General features: G+C 50.5%; 1 protein-coding gene across 5 annotated transcripts in view; it reads left to right on the top strand.

Annotated features, from left to right (window-relative positions):
• myo1b (myosin IB) overlaps positions 1–12,439 on the top strand; it is a 103,123-nt gene that overhangs the window by 66,320 nt on the left and 24,364 nt on the right. For all 5 annotated transcript variants that reach the window (XM_061234723.1, XM_061234722.1, XM_061234721.1 and 2 more), the window contains exons 8-13: positions 262–360; positions 1,639–1,742; positions 4,683–4,830; positions 6,706–6,824; positions 8,029–8,115; positions 8,580–8,645. In XM_061234723.1, coding sequence (XP_061090707.1) covers positions 262–360; positions 1,639–1,742; positions 4,683–4,830; positions 6,706–6,824; positions 8,029–8,115; positions 8,580–8,645 — 623 coding nt within the window. The remainder of the gene's footprint in view (positions 1–261; positions 361–1,638; positions 1,743–4,682; positions 4,831–6,705; positions 6,825–8,028; positions 8,116–8,579; positions 8,646–12,439) is intronic.

Genomic DNA, 12,439 nt, shown 5'->3' with positions numbered 1-12,439 from the left:
CAATGAATTGCTTTCACATAGTTCTGGTACTGACTCCGTGGGGTTGGGTTTGGGTATGGGAGCTGAGCATGCCGCAGCCCAGACCCTGCACTGTCGGAGATAACACACCTTTCTATTCATATGTATTGTATGTTTTTGTCTGTGTACTTGTGTAAATGTGTATCTTTGTTTGTTTTTGTTTGACAATGGAAAAAAAAAAAGAAAAAAAGATGATATATATTTATTTTTTTCCTGTAATGCTGATGGCTGCGTCTTGTTCAGATCTTCTTGAGAAGTCTCGAGTGGTCAAGCAGCCCAGAGGGGAGAGGAACTTCCACATCTTCTACCAGATCCTGTCTGGCGCTCCAGATGACACTCTGAGTGAGTGACCGCCCGTCATCCCAAACCGAAGTTCCCCCTTCCCCGTCTGACGCTCCGCTTTACTGCGACTTCCTCTTCGCCAGACCTGGGTGAAATACGGAATTGGATGTTTTTGGATTCAAATACTTCTCTACGCTTTACTGAGCTTGTCTGGGGTATCGGAACCTGTGAAATGTTCTCAAACAGGGCAAACCCGCCTTCTGGCCCTCTTGGCTGTCTCAGTTGAACCGGGCGAGATCAATCGAGCACGGAAAAGTATTTGAATCAAAAACGATTACATATTTCACCCAGGTCAGATTTTTGGGACATTAATGCACATAGATTTGAAAATTTGAAAACTCCCTAGTACTTTGAAAAAATTCATTTCATAAGATGTCAAAAATATGCTAAATATGCAGGATAATTAGTTCTTCATACAGAGTTTAGAATAAGAAACTATAGTTAATATATTCACTGGCTGGATATAATTATTTGGTCCATCACATTTTTTTAGGCCCCTCCGTATGTTCCATATATATTTTCAGAATTGCACATTCACTGGCCTGTTGGCCTAGGGCATGGATCTGTCTGCTAATGCACCTCCACCTCAAGGAGGATAACTTTCAGGGAGCGCGTTCATTTACTCTTTGATTTAAGTAAATGGTTTGCAACCATCAAAGGGTAGGGTAGGGGGGGGTGAACAATGGTAACCCTATCCTCCTATCTGAAATGCGTTGCCGTGACGATTGGCCTATTGTAGTTCCGGCAAGCTGTGGTGCCTGATAAAACAACCGTATAACATGACACCAGCACAGAATGCAACCTCGTAAAATCTCTGGCACCTGTTGATTTTATACACACACGCACGCACACGCACGCACATGCACGCACACGCACTCCTGCAGTGACACAACCTGACCCTCCAGGATTTCGTTTTGATGTTGTGTATTTATTTATTCAGTCATTCAATCACCTTTCAAGCAAAACGCACAAGGTGCTTTAACAAAAAACAGGACAGTCTATCGCCTGGGGGCCTGTAAGGTTGGCGGTTCAAGCCCCGCTGTAACCACAATGAGATCCACACAGCGGTTGGGTCCCCGAGCAAGGCCCTTACCCCCCTCCCCCCACCCCCCAGCTTAGTCTAATCAACTGTAAGTCGCTTTGGATAAAAGCGTCAGCTAAACAACTGTAATGTAATGACGATATGCTGATACCGAACGCGGAGGCAGCCCCCATAGCTGGCACAGCCCTCTCCCCACGTGTGACCTCTTAATGACGGTCTGTCCATCCGCTCCTCAGAGAAACTGAAGCTGCAGAGGGACTTCAGCAAGTACAACTACCTGAGCCTGGACTCGGCCGTGGTCAACGGGCTGGACGATGCGGCGTCTTTCCGGACCGTGAGGGTGAGTCCGGGCGAGAGGCGTCGATGTGACCTTTCAGCCCGTTGAAGAGTAGTTTTTTGGGGGGTGGGGTGGTGGAATGTTTCCTTCATGCCAATTTGCAGTGCTCTAGAACTTTCGTTGCTTTCAATTGTTACGTTGGAACGTTCAGTTCAGAATATTCCAATCCCCTATTTGTGACATTGGGCCTTTAAGGGTTAATCGGCGATTCAATTAATTACCCGCTTAATTTCGGCGCATTGAGCCCTGCTCGTGCTTGTTCGATTTGGGCCGCGTTATGTCCGTGATTCTGTAACCGTGAGCACGCCTTCCGTTAGCACGTGTACTTGCCCTCCCCCTCCCCTTACTTTGAAATGCACCTCCTCACTGAGTAATGGAGTTAAATTGAGAATGCCCTAGCTGCTGAGTAGATGGGAAGCTGTCATTACACTCTGTTCCGTTGGAGGCTTGGCTGCTTGGCTGTGCGCGTGGTCCTCTACAAACCGCCCGTCGCGATCCCACCGCTTCTCGGAAGCGCTGGGAGGGACATTGAGCGCCGGCTTAGCACGCTCCTGCTCGTTATTCCCGGGAACAGCTCCTCGTTTTCCCCCCCCCTGTCTTTCCTGTCTGTGGGCCGGCTCCACAGCTGCTGCTCCAGACAAATAAGCAGGCATCTGTGGTGCTACTGTACACACCGGACAATGGGCTCCAGTCCTCCAGAACAATAACCCTCAGAGCCCTGAATCCTGTCCCACTGTCCGTGCCAGAACCATGTGCTGCCACAGGTGTCTCTCTCTCTCCTTCCTCTCTCTCTCTCTGTCTCTCTTTCACTCCCTCTCACCTTCTTCCTTTCTCTCACTCACTCTCCCTCCATCTCTGTCCCCATCTCCCTCTCTCTCTCCCTCTCTCTCCCTCTCTCTCCCCATCTCCCTCTCTCTCTCTCTCTCTCCCTCTCTCTCTCCCCATCTCTCTCCCCATCTGCCTCTGCCTCTCTCTCCCCATCTCCCTCTCCCTCTCTCTCCCCTACTCCCTCTCCCACTCTCTCCCCTTCTCCCTCTCCCTCTCTCCCCTTCTCTCTCTCTCCCCGCTCTCTCTCCCCCTCCCTCTCTCTCTCCCCCTCCCTGTCTCTCTCCCCCTCCCTCTTTCTCTCCCTCTCTCTCTCTCTCACTCCCTCCCCCCCTCTCTCTCACTCCCCCTCTCCACCCTGTGCTCTGGTGCTGTGTGTAAGTCAGCATTCATCACTGTGCTGAAGAGCCAGGGCCATCACAGGAGAGGCCTCACTCTCCCCACCCACAACGCTCTCACAACGCTCCCACAACGCTCTCACAACGCTCTCCCCACCCACAACGCTCTCACAACGCTCCCACAACGCCCTCACAACGCTCTCACAACGCTCCCACAACGCCCTCACAACGCTCTGAAAACAGTCTCGGCCCAATTCAGAGGAACGGTTCCCGGGGGGCAGCTGTGGAGCTCTGTCAGCATTGTGGCTCCTTGTCACTCAAACTCCCTGCCCCTCAAAGTAATGCTCGGGACCAGACCTGGGTCAGATACGTGCTTGTTAGCTCAGCTTGTCTATTGGTGCCTATAAAACGCTCTCAAAAGTGCTAACGTGTCAGTACATCGCATTTCAGTCATTCAGCAGACACTTATCCAGAGCTCTGGTTATGATATGTCAAGTGCGCTGAAAGACCCTAACCCAGGGGTCGGCAACCCTGGTCCTGGAGAGCCGCAGGGTGCGCTGGCTTTCGTCTCCACCTTAAAATAAGCAAGCGACTCAAGAAACCAAGAAACCAGGTGAGGTGAGTTAACCGTGTAATCAACGGCTTTCATTGATCAATTAACGCCAAGCAACAACGAAAGCCAGCACACCCTGCGGCTCTCCAGGACCAGGGTTGCCGACCCCTGCCCTAACCCAACACCTCGACTTCTGGTACCCTCGGTCCGTTTTTAATTACACCAGGCAAGCTCAATCGAGCGCAGAACAGTGTTTGAATCCAGAGCGATGGCGTATTGCGACCCCGCTCTGCTCAGGAGGCGGTGAGCGGTGTCGCGTTGGGAGAGCTCGGCCTCGGAAGCCAGATGGGCTCCTCCTCCATCTGGATCCGTCACGGTCCTGATTACAGGGAGCGTCGCGTCGTCTGGGCTCCTCTGCTTTGATTTCGGACCCCTCCCTCTCCGGCCCCGCCCGCCGCCTCATGCCTGTCCTCGCAGTCTTACTCATTACGGTGTGGCCGGGTTTTTGTTTTTTGTTTTAAATGCGGATGCCTTGCTGTCAGTGCCCTGCGGGAAGTTTTACAGGTTGCCCGAAATGGAAGTTTGGGTGGTCTAATCCTCTGTTGCCAATACCGCTGAATAGTACGGACGGAGTCCTTACAGCTGTGTGTGTGTGTGTGTGATGTAACGACTAACGAATATGTAATCGTTTTGGATTCAAATACTTTTCCTGTGCTCGACTGATCTTGCCTGGCGCAATTAAAAACCGACCAAGAGTACCAGAAGTCGAGGTTTTGGGTTAGGGTCCCTCAGCGCACTTGTCTCCGGTTACGATTTGCCCTTTGTTGAACATCGCTCTGTCTGCGAGCGTCTGCTAAACGACTGAAATGCAGCGTAATGTCACGTCAGCACTTTTTGCGAGCGCTGAGCTAACAAGCGTGTACTTGCCTGTATTTCCCCCTTTCTCCTTCACTCCTGCAGCTGTGTTGCTGTTCTTTACCCCTCCCACCCGCCTACCCCTCCCGCCTGCCTACCCCTCCCGCCCGCCTGCCCCTCCCGCCACAGCCCCGGCAGAGCTGACCCTTTTGTGTGTTTTTTCTGTGTTTATTTATTTATTTATTTATTTTTTATTTTAATTTTTTTATTTATTATTTTTTATTTTTATTTATTTCTTTCCCTCCATTTTGGCGGCCGCATAGCTCGGCCCGGAGGGCCCGGCACTCACGCTGCCTGTCGGTTCTGTCCCAGAATGCCATGCAGATCGTGGGCTTCCAGGAGGACGAGGTGCAGTCGGTGCTGGAGCTGGTGGCGGCCGTGCTGAAGCTGGGCAACATCGAGTTCAAGCCCGAGTCGCGCGTCAACGGGCTGGACGAGAGCCGCGTCAAGGACAAGAACGGTGAGGTCACGCCGCATCTTCTTCCTCTCCCTCCTCCTCCTCTTCCTCCTCTTCCTCCTCCTCCTCTTCCTCCTCTTTCTCTCCCTCCTCCTCTTCATCCTCCTCCTCCTCCTCCTCTCCCTCCTCCTCCTCTCCCTCCTCCTCTTCCTCCTCCTCCTCTTCCTCTTCCTCATCATCCTCCTCCTCTTCATCCTCCTCCTCTTCCTCCTCTTCCTCCTCCTCCTCTTCCTCTTCTCCCTCCTCCTCTTCCTCCTCCTCCTCTTCCTCTTCCTCCTTCTCTTCCTCCTCCTCTTCCTCTTCCTCTTCCTCCTCCTCTTCCTCCTCCTCCTCCTCTTCCTCTTCCTTCTCTTCCTGCTCCTCCTCCTCTACCTCCTCTTCCTCCTCCTCCTCTTCTCCCTCCTCCTCTTCATCCTCCTCTTTCTCTCCCTCCTCCTCTCCCTCCTCCTCTTCATCCTCCTCTCCCTCCTCTCCCTCCTCTTCCTCTTCCTTTTCTTCCTCCTCCTCCTCTTCCTCCTCTTCCTCCTCTTCCTCCTCCTCCTCTTCTCCCTCCTCCTCCTCCTCCTCCTCCTCCTCCTCCTCCTCTTCCTCCTCTTCCTCCTCCTCCTCTTCCTCCCGGGGGGGGGTGGGTCGGAGCAGCCTGTCCTTCTGACCTTTCGGTGTCCATGACGACGGGTCCCGGAGGCATGCGGAGTGTTTAAAAATGTCTTATCTTTTGGAGATGTAGTAGATTTGTGGCTTATCAACAAACTCAATTGGCTGCAGAATTCTTTTCTTTTATTTATTTTAACCCTTTCTATCCCAAACCCCATATGAAGTGGCTCCCCCCCCCCCCCAAATTCTGTTGGGTTTTGGCTTTGTTTGAGAAAGTTTAGTTTGGTTTTAATAGGAGCTCAAAACAACAGCATAGCAGTCATTGGTTGAAAAGGTATGTGGTTGAGTACTTTACGGTAATTATGCTTGAGTGCCATATGGCACTCTTGGGACTGAAAAGTTAAAGGTTTTTTTCATATTTTCTAGTCGGAGGAAATGTCAGTCATTTCAAAATTGCTTACTTTGCGGTGCTTATCTCGTACATTTTGCATTGAGATACTAAAAGTCTCTGTGAATACTTATTTTCTTTGCCCTCGAGTTTTGGCTATCCATTTCCTATCTGGCGCTGCTCTCTGCATAAGCAATGCAAGGGGGAGTCTCTTAAGCCCTTTATTTCTGTCCTCTGTATGTCTTCGGTTACTTAAGCAAAGTCAGATGTGTTGGGTCAACACAACGGGTGCCGAGCACTCTCCCTCCCACTGTGCGAACCTGTTGTGAGTTTTACCTGGTTGAACGCCACTGCCATCTACTGTTGGATATGCGCCAGTGCGTCCGCTGGGAGGTCTGGAAACGTTTAATGCCCCTGCCAACAATGGAGCCATTATCGCCCACAACCGTAGCCGCCATTCCGCCATGCGAAGTAAACCACGGTCTTCCCCGTGTGATGATTGACAGATCAACACTGTGAGCTCTTTGAGGTCTGAAATGCGAAGTATGACTCAAACCAGTGAAACGTTTGCTTAACTCATGTGCTTATTGTTCCAGATTTCAGTACGTCCCACTGAGAGTACTGTGAAACCGCAAAGCACCCGGGATAAGCCTAGGCTTATGTAAGACCCCCATTTCAGAAGACAATATGCGTGATTCTATTGACCGCGGCACGCTAAGAGACTTAGCTTCTAAACACCTACGCGGCTGAGTTATGAGTGAATTATCATCCACGACAGATAGAGTGGCTTCACTGTGATGTGACTTGACATACTTCAGTTTGGGGGGGACAGACTTACAGCGCCGTTCTTTCTCCACCTGAGTGCATTCGTTTGTGCGTGTCTTTTCTCCGGACAGACCTGAAGGAGATGTGCGAGCTGCTGGGGACCGAGCAGTCGGTGCTGGAGAGAGCCTTCAGCTACCGCACCGTGGAGGCCAAGGTGGAGAAGGTGTCCACCACCCTCAACGTGGCCCAGGTACCGCCTGCCTCAACGTCGAGAGGTCCCACCCCCCCCCCGACTCTCTGACTCCATGGTCATATCTGAAACGGCTTGCCCGCCCACTGTTGAGTGTACAAGTGCGGCCGCGTTGCTGTTCTTTACCGAAAACGGTTTGCCCCGCTCGCCTACCCCTCCCGCCAAAACCTTGCGGAGCCGATCCATCCAGCTACTCGGGAGCCTGTCGGTTCTATCCCAGAATGCCGTGCGGTTGTATGTTTGATTGTGGGCATGTAAGCCATTTTGGACACGGCCCGTCTAAGGAGAGAATGCCATTTTAACAAAATCCTTTGTGTGCATTTGTGGCTGAAGTTGTTTACGCTTAGTGATTGCTATGACATTTGGTGTGTTTTTTGATTTTGTTTTGTTTTTTTTCCGCAGTAAAACTTTAATGGTGTCGGTAAATAAAGGTGCTGTATAACATTGGCGGAGATTTATGTTGTCAGGTTTACTGGGCTCTGACTTTACACCCTTATAGTTCTGCTTTTTTTTCCTCTGAGGAAAAGCCTGTCAGAAATAGCCTCTCTGAGTTTTTGTGTGTAATGCTTGTGCAGAGCTGCAAACAGCAGTGATACCCACTTCAGAAATCCTAATGATCTTTATTCACTCCAGCTGTGTTCTCCCCAGTAACCTGACTCAGAGCAGCTGATCAAAGAAATAGGGCGAATCCATAGGGAAGGCATACATTTACTCTTTTGTTTTCAGCTACATCACAGTGAGTAAGGGGGCAACACTGGCTCAGGAGGTAAGAGCAGTCGTCCGGCAATCGGAGGGTTGCCGGTTTGATCCCACCCTGGGTGTGTCAAAGTGTCCCTGAGCAAGAACCCTAACCCCTAAATGCTCCTGACGAGCTGGTCGGTGCCTTGCATGGCAGCCAATCGCCGTTGGTGCGTGAGTGGCTGTACGAATGGGTGAATGAGAAGCATCAATTGCACAGCGCTTCGGATAAAGGGGCTATATAAATGCCAACCATTTTCCATTTAATTCATGGGCGTGGCTGATGCCTTCTTCCCCAACCATTGGCTGAAATGAGAAGGGGCATGCGCCGTGCCGATTGCCAGGTTTAGCGATTACAGATGCGGATTGAAGAGTCTCGCCTGAGAAAGGCCGGTGTTTGTGTGCGATGCTGCTACTCCGCCCTGGGCGAGGGACACTGAATCATGTTTATTATTGTTTCTTTCAGGCGTATTACGCCCGCGATGCGCTCGCCAAGAACCTGTACAGTCGTCTGTTCAGCTGGTTGGTGAACCGGATCAACGAGAGCATCAAGGTACGCGCTCCCCGCCCCCCCCCCCCCCCCTCTGGAGTTACACCTCGTTCAGCTGTGGCCCTGTGGACTGCAGCCTTTCTGTAGAGGATCCAGGAATCGTGGAGAGGTCAAAAGGTCAAAATGGACAGCTAGAGGGAAGTTCCCAGACCCGGGTACAAATGTGTCAATCGTTTTGGATTCAAATACTTTTCTGCACTTTACTTAGCTTGTCTGGTGTATAAGGAACCTATGAAATACTCTCAAAAAGTGCAAACCCCGCCCCTTCTGGTCCTCTTGGTTGGCTCAATTACTCCGGGCAAGATGAATCGAGCAGAGATTTGAATCCATAATGATGTCATATCTGATCCAAGTCTGGAAGGATTGACTGTGTGAATACTCATCAGAGAAGACGTAAAGATGAAGTTTCAGCTTTTGTCCCCTTGAAAATGCACACCTCCGTCTTACCCCCCCTCTCCCCCTCACAGGCTCAAACCAAAACACGCAAGAAGGTGATGGGAGTCCTGGACATTTACGGCTTTGAAATTTTTGAGGTAAGGATAAAATAAATAAAATAAAAACGCTCCTACCCGGGATGCATTGCAGATTAAATCCAACGATCTGGCTGTGGAATGCACTCTCCCTATGCTGTCAACCCCAGCGTGTCTCACACGCGCACGGAGAACTTGACGAGAATAGCTGGAAAAGCACTAGTGAAAGAGTGTGAGGGTGTTTTTTTGCATGTTTTTGAGGCAGTGATCTTTACTGGCGAGTGAAAAGCACTTGAGTTGAGCTGGGGGGTTTTGCTGATGCAGCTCTTGCGCTGTTTGAGCGTGTTCTGCATGCAGCGGAGCTGCAGGACCGGTCGGGTGAGCGGGGAATGCAGGTGCATTACAGCCCTGCACTCTGTTACAGTAACCGCACGTCGACAGTCACTTCACAAACACGCGTGCAGCTGCTGCTGTTTATATACACTCAGTTTATATACACTCACATTTAGGCTCTGTTACACACTACGAAACTGTGTGTGTGTGCGCGTGTGTGTGTGTGCGTGTGTGTGCATGCATGCATGCCCATGTGTGTGCACTTTTGTGCAAGTGTGTGTGTGTGTGTGTTTGTATGCATGTGTCTGAAATGGTGCACACAAACACACACACACACACACACGCTCACAATCAGGAACGCACGCATACTCACACACTCACACATGTACACACAGACTATAAAGCTTAATTTTATTATGTCCCTGGGGCGCAGGCAGGGGTGTTGGTCTGCCGTTTGACCTCCATAGTGTTGGTTCTTATTTGCTCACAGGCGGTCATGTGTGCCTGCACGCATGATGCAGTAATACCTTTTCTTCAGCTTTACATTGTATTGCGTCTCGCATGATGTCTCTCCCCGGCCCAAAAGAACAAAGTGGTGAAGACATCAGTCAACGGACGCGTCCTGCCTGAGTCAGTCTCTCAGGCAGTCCTGGCCTGTGTATCACAGGACGTTAGCTCTGACTCAGGGGCTTGGATTGCTGTGAGACTCCTGGATGTAACCCATTCGTTTCCCCTGGACGTTTCCTCGTGTTTGGCTCAGTGAGACGGCTCTCTGTGCCGAGGGAACGGTGGGACGGGCGTTTCATGCAGTCTGAGGACACTGGGGCGTGTACTTTTCGCTTTAAAAGCCCTCCGGTTCACCGCTGGCCCTGCCAACTTGGCGGGTTTGTTTCCTGGGTTAGAAAAAGAACAATTTTAAGAGCTTATTGACTGCTGCCAGGCCTGTGACATAGAACCGTGTAATGGCTGCGCTGGTCGTATCCGAAACCGTGCGCCAGAAGCGCTTGTCATATCACAAAAATTGCTGCAAGGTTTCAAAACGGGCAGAAATTGGACCAAGGAGTTGTTTGACCTGGCAAGCTTTTTTGGAAACTTGGCCATGATGTATCTGTTTGAGGGCAGACGGAGAGCCTTAGCTAAGCACTACGGTTGCCATGCTTACAGTATGTCTCCTAACTGGTTTGTCAGAGCCAATCCCTGCAGAGCAGCCCTTGCCAACATTCTAAGTCATTCTACACTAAGTCAGTGTTCTAGAACTCCATTGCTGTCACGTACCAGTCGTGATTGTGACATCGGCATTGGAACGCTCTGTTGAGAACATTCCAGTCGCATATTTGTGACCTCACACCTCAAAGGGTTAACGGCAAGGATCTGTCTGAATTGGGCCCCTGTAGATTAATAATACATATCGGTGTCTGATTTATAAGTAACTGCAACATGTCAGAAAGGGGTCTGCAGCCCTGGTCCTAGAGAGTAACAGGGTCTGCTGGTTTATGTTTGTTTTTTGACTGTGCTGTCAACTGCTAATTGCTCAGTTAGTTTCTGATTACATGGGACATACAGCCAGACCCAGTGTCTGTCCTAGTCCCAGGGTTGTGCTGTAGGTCCTTGTTGTAAAGTTGTACACTGCACCATCCCCTGTAGTCCTGATTAGCTTGTGCTGCAGCTTTGGCAGATAAACAGTAATAAATAAGAATTTGTGGGTGAGCAGTTTCATACGTGTTGTGTGTCTTGGATATCCTGTGTGTGATCTTTAATCTTGGCTGTACAGTATGTTCCTGCCACCAAATTCCAGCATGCGATGTAAAAGTTTTCCCCATTTTTCCCATGTTTTCATGTGTTTTTTTTATATATACAGTTTATGTGCAAGTGTGTCACTTTCTAGTAAGCTTGTTTGTGTCTTCCAGCCAGTGTAAAGAGTTAAGTGTATGTCCCTTAACAGTGAGAGAGGTTTTTGGTTTTAACCATGCATGTGCCACTGTCTCACCATCTCTCTCCCTCTCCTGAATGTTCTTGTTTGTGTCGACAGAACGGCGTAAGTACTGAGGTTGTGCGGTGACAGAGTGAAGGCATGCAGCAATTCTAGCCCTTTAATTCTAGCCCTAATTTAGGCTAACCTGTGTCCTGTTACCCGACCCAGCCATGGGCGTGGTGTCTGCCTTTCTGATGCACGACCTTCTCCCTAAATGTAGGCAGTGTTGCAGCGGACCTGGGTCAAATATATCGTTGTTTTGGATTCAAATATTTGCAAACTCCACCTTCTGGTCCTCTCAGCTGGCCCCGATTGCGGCAGGCCATATTAATCGAGCACGGAAAAGTATTTGAATCCAAAGCAACGACGACTTTTTTGACGCGGGTCTCTCTGGCGATCACATCCCCGCGGCACTGCTACAAGATTTCCGGAAGGTTCTGTATCAGCCCGGTACACCTGAGCCCGACCCCTGGTGCCGCCCCCCCCCCCCCCCCACCCCACCCCCCCCTCTCTGTTCCAAGCACTACAATGCTGTTTGTCTGGGAGTAGAATCTGGCCGCAGAGCCTTGTGGGTTGTTATAATATGTCCTCCCGCATTGTTTTTGTCCCATGAGGCGGTGGGAAGGCTCGGGAACAGAGAGGGGGTCTGGCCCCACTCCTCGACGTGTTGTCCTACCCGCCGCTCATTGGCGTTGACTGCGAGCTTGCCTGGTGCCTAGGTTTATATAGCGCCTTCATCCAAGTGTGCTGGCATCTGCTGTGGCTTTGTGTGTTGGAGGGATGGAGGTGTACTGCTCTTCCGTGACCGAGGGAGGAAGGGAGGAAGGGAGGAGGAGACGCAGGAAAGCGGGGCGTAGCTTCACCAGGCGCCGCTTCTGCTAAAGGCCTCCCCCACTCCTGCCGACGCCTGGCAGTTTCTGTGTCCACCAAAGCCTCCCGCTCCCGCTCACTGCATCTCTGTGAACTCCTTTATTAAACAACTCAAAAGCTTCCGAGAACAATCCTTTCCTCACGGTTTTAAAATGTCAAGGGTTTGAATGACTGAGACTGTGAGGACAGATTGTTTCTGAAACGTTTGTGTTATTTAATATACAGTGTACAGGAGCCTAACGCCTAACTCTTCTCTCTGAGTTTTGCTTACTCTTTTTGTGTGTGCATTTCTGGATGTATAGCCAGAAAGCATCCACCAATCACGGTCCTCATTGTTGTACTCTGTTTTACCTTGGTTATTTCCAATGTCTTCCGTGATTGGTGGAGCTTCTCATTCCGATTCGTTGTCCTCGGTTGAGAGCGGCAGGCCGAGGTGTTTTCTGTTCCGTTTTTTCGAGGCTAACGTCGTTCTGCACCTTCCTCTTTCCTCCGACTGGACTTAGTAGCACCTCCATCCCTCACGCTGTCCTTGTCGCCTTCTCTAGTGACGTAATCCTAACACCAGTACCGTAAGCAAATAAGTGTCGTCTAACCCGCTCGACCGGAACCGTAAGCAAATTAAGCATCACTTAACAAAACTGGTCATAATCGACAGCCGGGGGCTGGGAAGGGGATCAGGCAG

Source organism: Conger conger, chromosome 3 (genome assembly GCF_963514075.1).
Source record: "Conger conger chromosome 3, fConCon1.1, whole genome shotgun sequence".
In the NCBI taxonomy this organism is placed as follows: domain Eukaryota; kingdom Metazoa; phylum Chordata; class Actinopteri; order Anguilliformes; family Congridae; genus Conger; species Conger conger.
This window is presented reverse-complemented; position numbering and strand designations above follow the sequence as displayed.